This window comes from Austrofundulus limnaeus, unplaced genomic scaffold (genome assembly GCF_001266775.1).
Source record: "Austrofundulus limnaeus strain Quisiro unplaced genomic scaffold, Austrofundulus_limnaeus-1.0 Scaffold343, whole genome shotgun sequence".
Lineage (NCBI taxonomy): Eukaryota > Metazoa > Chordata > Actinopteri > Cyprinodontiformes > Rivulidae > Austrofundulus > Austrofundulus limnaeus.
This window is the reverse complement of record NW_013952745.1, coordinates 43,452-47,572: the sequence shown is the minus strand read 5'-3', so window position 1 is coordinate 47,572 and position 4,121 is coordinate 43,452. Positions and strand designations below refer to the sequence as shown.

Here is a 4,121-nt window from a genome sequence, read left to right as displayed (position 1 = left end):
GGGTTCTACAGGGTTCTACAGGGTTCTGCTGGGTTCTACAGGGTTCTGCTGGGTTTTACAGGGTTCTGCTGGGTTCTACAGGGTTCTGCTGGGTTCTACAGGGTTCTGCTGGGTTTTACAGGGTTCTGCTGGGTTCTACAGGGTTCTGCTGGGTTCTACAGGGTTCTGCTGGATTCTACAGGGTTCTTCTGGATTCTACAGGGTTCTGCTGGGTTCTACAGGGTTCCACTCCCAGCTGATGATGAAGCTTCTCTCCTGTGTTTCTAATAAAAACTGTTGTGTTAAAACCAGACTTTCAGAACAGAACCAGAACCTGACAGAGGTTCTGTTGGAGCTCAGATCTAAACACTCCTCTGTGTTCTGAGCTGACGGCCTTAAAGAGCTTCAATCAGAGCAGCAGGTCCCGACCCAGAACTCTGACCCCTGTCCTCAGGGGGTCCATGAAACCTGCTAACCAACAAACAGGTTCAGGTTCAGGTTTAACTGAACCTGGTTTAATCCAGGTTCAGTTAAACCTGAACCTTTAATCCAGAGTCAGACTTCTCATTAATTAAATCTTTTCATATTTTATCATTTCACAGAGAATTTAAATCTAAACATTTTAAACATCAAAGATCAATGAAAACAAAAACAGGAAACAGGTTCAGGTTTAAGTGAACCTGGTTTAATCCAGGTTCACTTAAACCCTTTGATGTTTAAACATCAAAGATCAGTGAAAACAACAGATATTATTCTTTAAAACATTAAAAATCTTTTAAAATGTTTGTTTTTCTTCAACTGATGTGACCCTAGAGGTCAAAGGTCGAGGCCGACTCAAGGAGTCCAGGTGACCACCTTGATGGTGGTCTGAGCGGCCCTCCTGATGTCCTGGTCCTGGTCCTGGCTCCTCCTCTCCAGCAGGGGGAGCTGCTCCTGCAGGAGGCGTCGGCCCACCGGAGCCTCAGCCAGCGAGGTCAGAGCCCGGAGGAGGTACAGGACCAGAGCCTTCCTCCTCCTCCTCTCCTCCTCCTCCTCGGGGCTCTCAGACAGCAGGTCCAGGAGGACCGGGAGGACCTTCACGTCCAGACTCAGGAGTTTACCTGCAGGGGGAGGAGCCTCAGGTCACATGGTGCAGGTGGACTCTCTGCAGGTCTAAGATCTGATCTCCTCTGATCCTGAACCCTGAGAGTCTCACCAGTCGACAAGGTGGACATCAGATCCTGGTCCTGGTCCAGTCCTGGAGGACCAGTATCCTGCATGTTTCACTGCTCTTCATGTTCTGCACAGTCCTGTTTTTCACACTTTATTTAAACCAGGTCCATCTGAAGCATGCAGGACTGGACCAGGACCAGGACCAGGACTGGACCAAGACTGGACCAGGGCTGGATCAGGACTGGATCAGGACCAGGACCAGGACTGGACCAGGTCTGGACCAGGACCAGGACCAGGACTGGACCAGGACTGGACCAGGTCTGGACCAGGACCAGGACCAGGACTGGACCAGGACTGGACCAGGTCTGGACCAGGACCATGACTGGACCAGGATTGGACCAGAACTGGACCAGGACTGGACTAGGACCAGGACTGGACCAGGACTGGACCAGGACTGGACTAGGACCAGGACTGGACCAGGACTGGACCAGAACTGGACCAGGACCAGGACTGGACCAGGACTGGACTAGGACCATGACTGGACCAAGACTGGACCAGGGCTGGATCAGGACCAGGACCAGGACCAGGACTGGACCAGGACTGGACCAGGACAAGGACAGGACCAGGACTGGACCAGGACTGCACAGGACCAGGACTGGACCAGGACTAGACCAGGACCAGGACTGGACCAGAACTGGACCAGGACTGCCAGGACTGGACCAGGCCTGCACAGGACCAGGACCAGGAATGGACCAGAACTGGACCAGGAATGGACCAGAACTGGACCAGAACTGTACCAGGACTAGACCAGGACCAGGACTGGACCAGGATTGGACCAGGACCCGGACCAGACCAGGACTGGACCAGAACTGGACCAGGACCAGGATTGGACCAGGACTAGACCAGAACTGGACCAGGACTAGACCAGGACCAGGACTGGACCAGAACTGGACCAGAACTGGAACAGGACTAGACCAGGACCAGGACTGGACCAGAACTGGACCAGAACTGGAACAGGACTAGACCAGGACCAGGACTGGACCAGGACTAGACTAGGACCAGGACTGGAACAGGACTGGACCAGGACCAGGACCGGACCAGGACTAGACTAGGACCAGGACCGGACCAGGACTGGACCAGGACTGGACCAGGACTGGACCAGGACTGGACCAGGACTGGACCAGGACTGGACCAGGACCAGGACTGGACCAGGGTTCAGATGATGTCATCAGAAATCTTCCTGAACTTTTCTGAACCTGAAGGTTTGTAGAAGTTTCAGAACAGAAGAGCCTCTGATGAAACAGGAAGTGGAGGTTGTACAGACAGGAAACAGGAAGTGAACCTGCAGTGATGACCACGACGTTCATGATGACTCCTGCTGCGTTGGTCCGGACCTCCAGGTCTTCATCCTGCAGCAGATCCAGCAGGTCAGGAAGGAGCTGCTGCTCACACACCTGCTGCTTCCCGTCCAGAGGAACACTGAGGACATGAGAGACAGTCAGGAACACACACACACACACACACACACACACACACACACACACACACACACACACACAAACACACACACACACACAAACACACACACACACACACACACCTGAGGGCCATCAGGGCTGCAGCTGCCTCTCTGCGGACCCTCAGGGACCTGTGGGCCAGTTTGTGGCCCAGCAGAGACACTCCACCTGAGGCCAGAGCCGGCAGGGCGTCGACCCGGGAGCAGCAGCTGAGGATGGAGAGGAGCAGCACCTCCTCCTGCTCCTCCTCCTCCTCCTGTCTGAGCTTCAGGATCAGTGTAGGGACCAGAGGCAGGAGAGCGTGAGCTCCTGCAGGAAAACACAAACATCAGTTTGTTTCACTTCCATGACTCAACAAGTAAAACAACTTGAGTGTAAGGTATCCACTCAACATGCTGATTTAAAACAATTTAAAGTATAAAAGTACTGATTTAAAACCATTTAAAGTATAAACGTACTGATTTATAACCATTTAAAGTATAAAAGTACTGATTTAAAACCATTTAAAGTATAAAAGTACTGATTTAAAACCATTTAAAGTATAAAAGTACTGATTTAAAAGTAGAGGTGGCGTAAGGAGTGTAAAACCATGTTTCTTCTGGTTGTAATGATTATAAATATATTAAAGTGTGTAGTGGTCAGCTGGGGTGGAGTAAACGTTCCACCTGTCTTTGACCCTGACCTCTGAATCCCTCCTTTAAAGCAGATTTTCTCAACCCATGGGCCGCGGCCCAACTGTGGGCNCCAGGACTGGACCAGGACTGGACCAGGACAAGGACAGGACCAGGACTGGACCAGGACTGCACAGGACCAGGACTGGACCAGGACTAGACCAGGACCAGGACTGGACCAGAACTGGACCAGGACTGCCAGGACTGGACCAGGCCTGCACAGGACCAGGACCAGGAATGGACCAGAACTGGACCAGGAATGGACCAGAACTGGACCAGAACTGTACCAGGACTAGACCAGGACCAGGACTGGACCAGGATTGGACCAGGACCCGGACCAGACCAGGACTGGACCAGAACTGGACCAGGACCAGGATTGGACCAGGACTAGACCAGAACTGGACCAGGACTAGACCAGGACCAGGACTGGACCAGAACTGGACCAGAACTGGAACAGGACTAGACCAGGACCAGGACTGGACCAGGACTAGACTAGGACCAGGACTGGAACAGGACTGGACCAGGACCAGGACCGGACCAGGACTAGACTAGGACCAGGACCGGACCAGGACTGGACCAGGACTGGACCAGGACTGGACCAGGACCAGGACTGGACCAGGGTTCAGATGATGTCATCAGAAATCTTCCTGAACTTTTCTGAACCTGAAGGTTTGTAGAAGTTTCAGAACAGAAGAGCCTCTGATGAAACAGGAAGTGGAGGTTGTACAGACAGGAAACAGGAAGTGAACCTGCAGTGATGACCACGACGTTCATGATGACTCCTGCTGCGTTGGTCCGGACC

At 52.7% G+C, this 4,121-nt stretch overlaps 1 protein-coding gene and 1 long non-coding RNA gene across 2 annotated transcripts in view; one reads left to right on the top strand and one right to left on the bottom strand.

Moving 5' to 3' along the window:
- The window catches only part of rsph14 (radial spoke head 14 homolog), a 28,830-nt gene that overhangs the window by 20,058 nt on the left and 4,651 nt on the right, over positions 1-4,121 (bottom strand). Inside the window, exons 4-6 of the mRNA XM_014022772.1 lie at positions 2,732-2,957; positions 2,474-2,610; positions 835-1,079 (exon numbers count right to left, since the gene is read on the bottom strand). Of these exons, the coding sequence (XP_013878226.1) occupies positions 835-1,079; positions 2,474-2,610; positions 2,732-2,957 (608 nt within the window). The remainder of the gene's footprint in view (positions 1-834; positions 1,080-2,473; positions 2,611-2,731; positions 2,958-4,121) is intronic.
- LOC106527786 (uncharacterized) overlaps positions 2,902-4,121 on the top strand; it is a 4,289-nt gene continuing 3,069 nt past the window's right edge. Inside the window, exon 1 of the long non-coding RNA XR_001311426.1 lies at positions 2,902-3,022. This is a non-coding gene — a long non-coding RNA (uncharacterized LOC106527786). The remainder of the gene's footprint in view (positions 3,023-4,121) is intronic.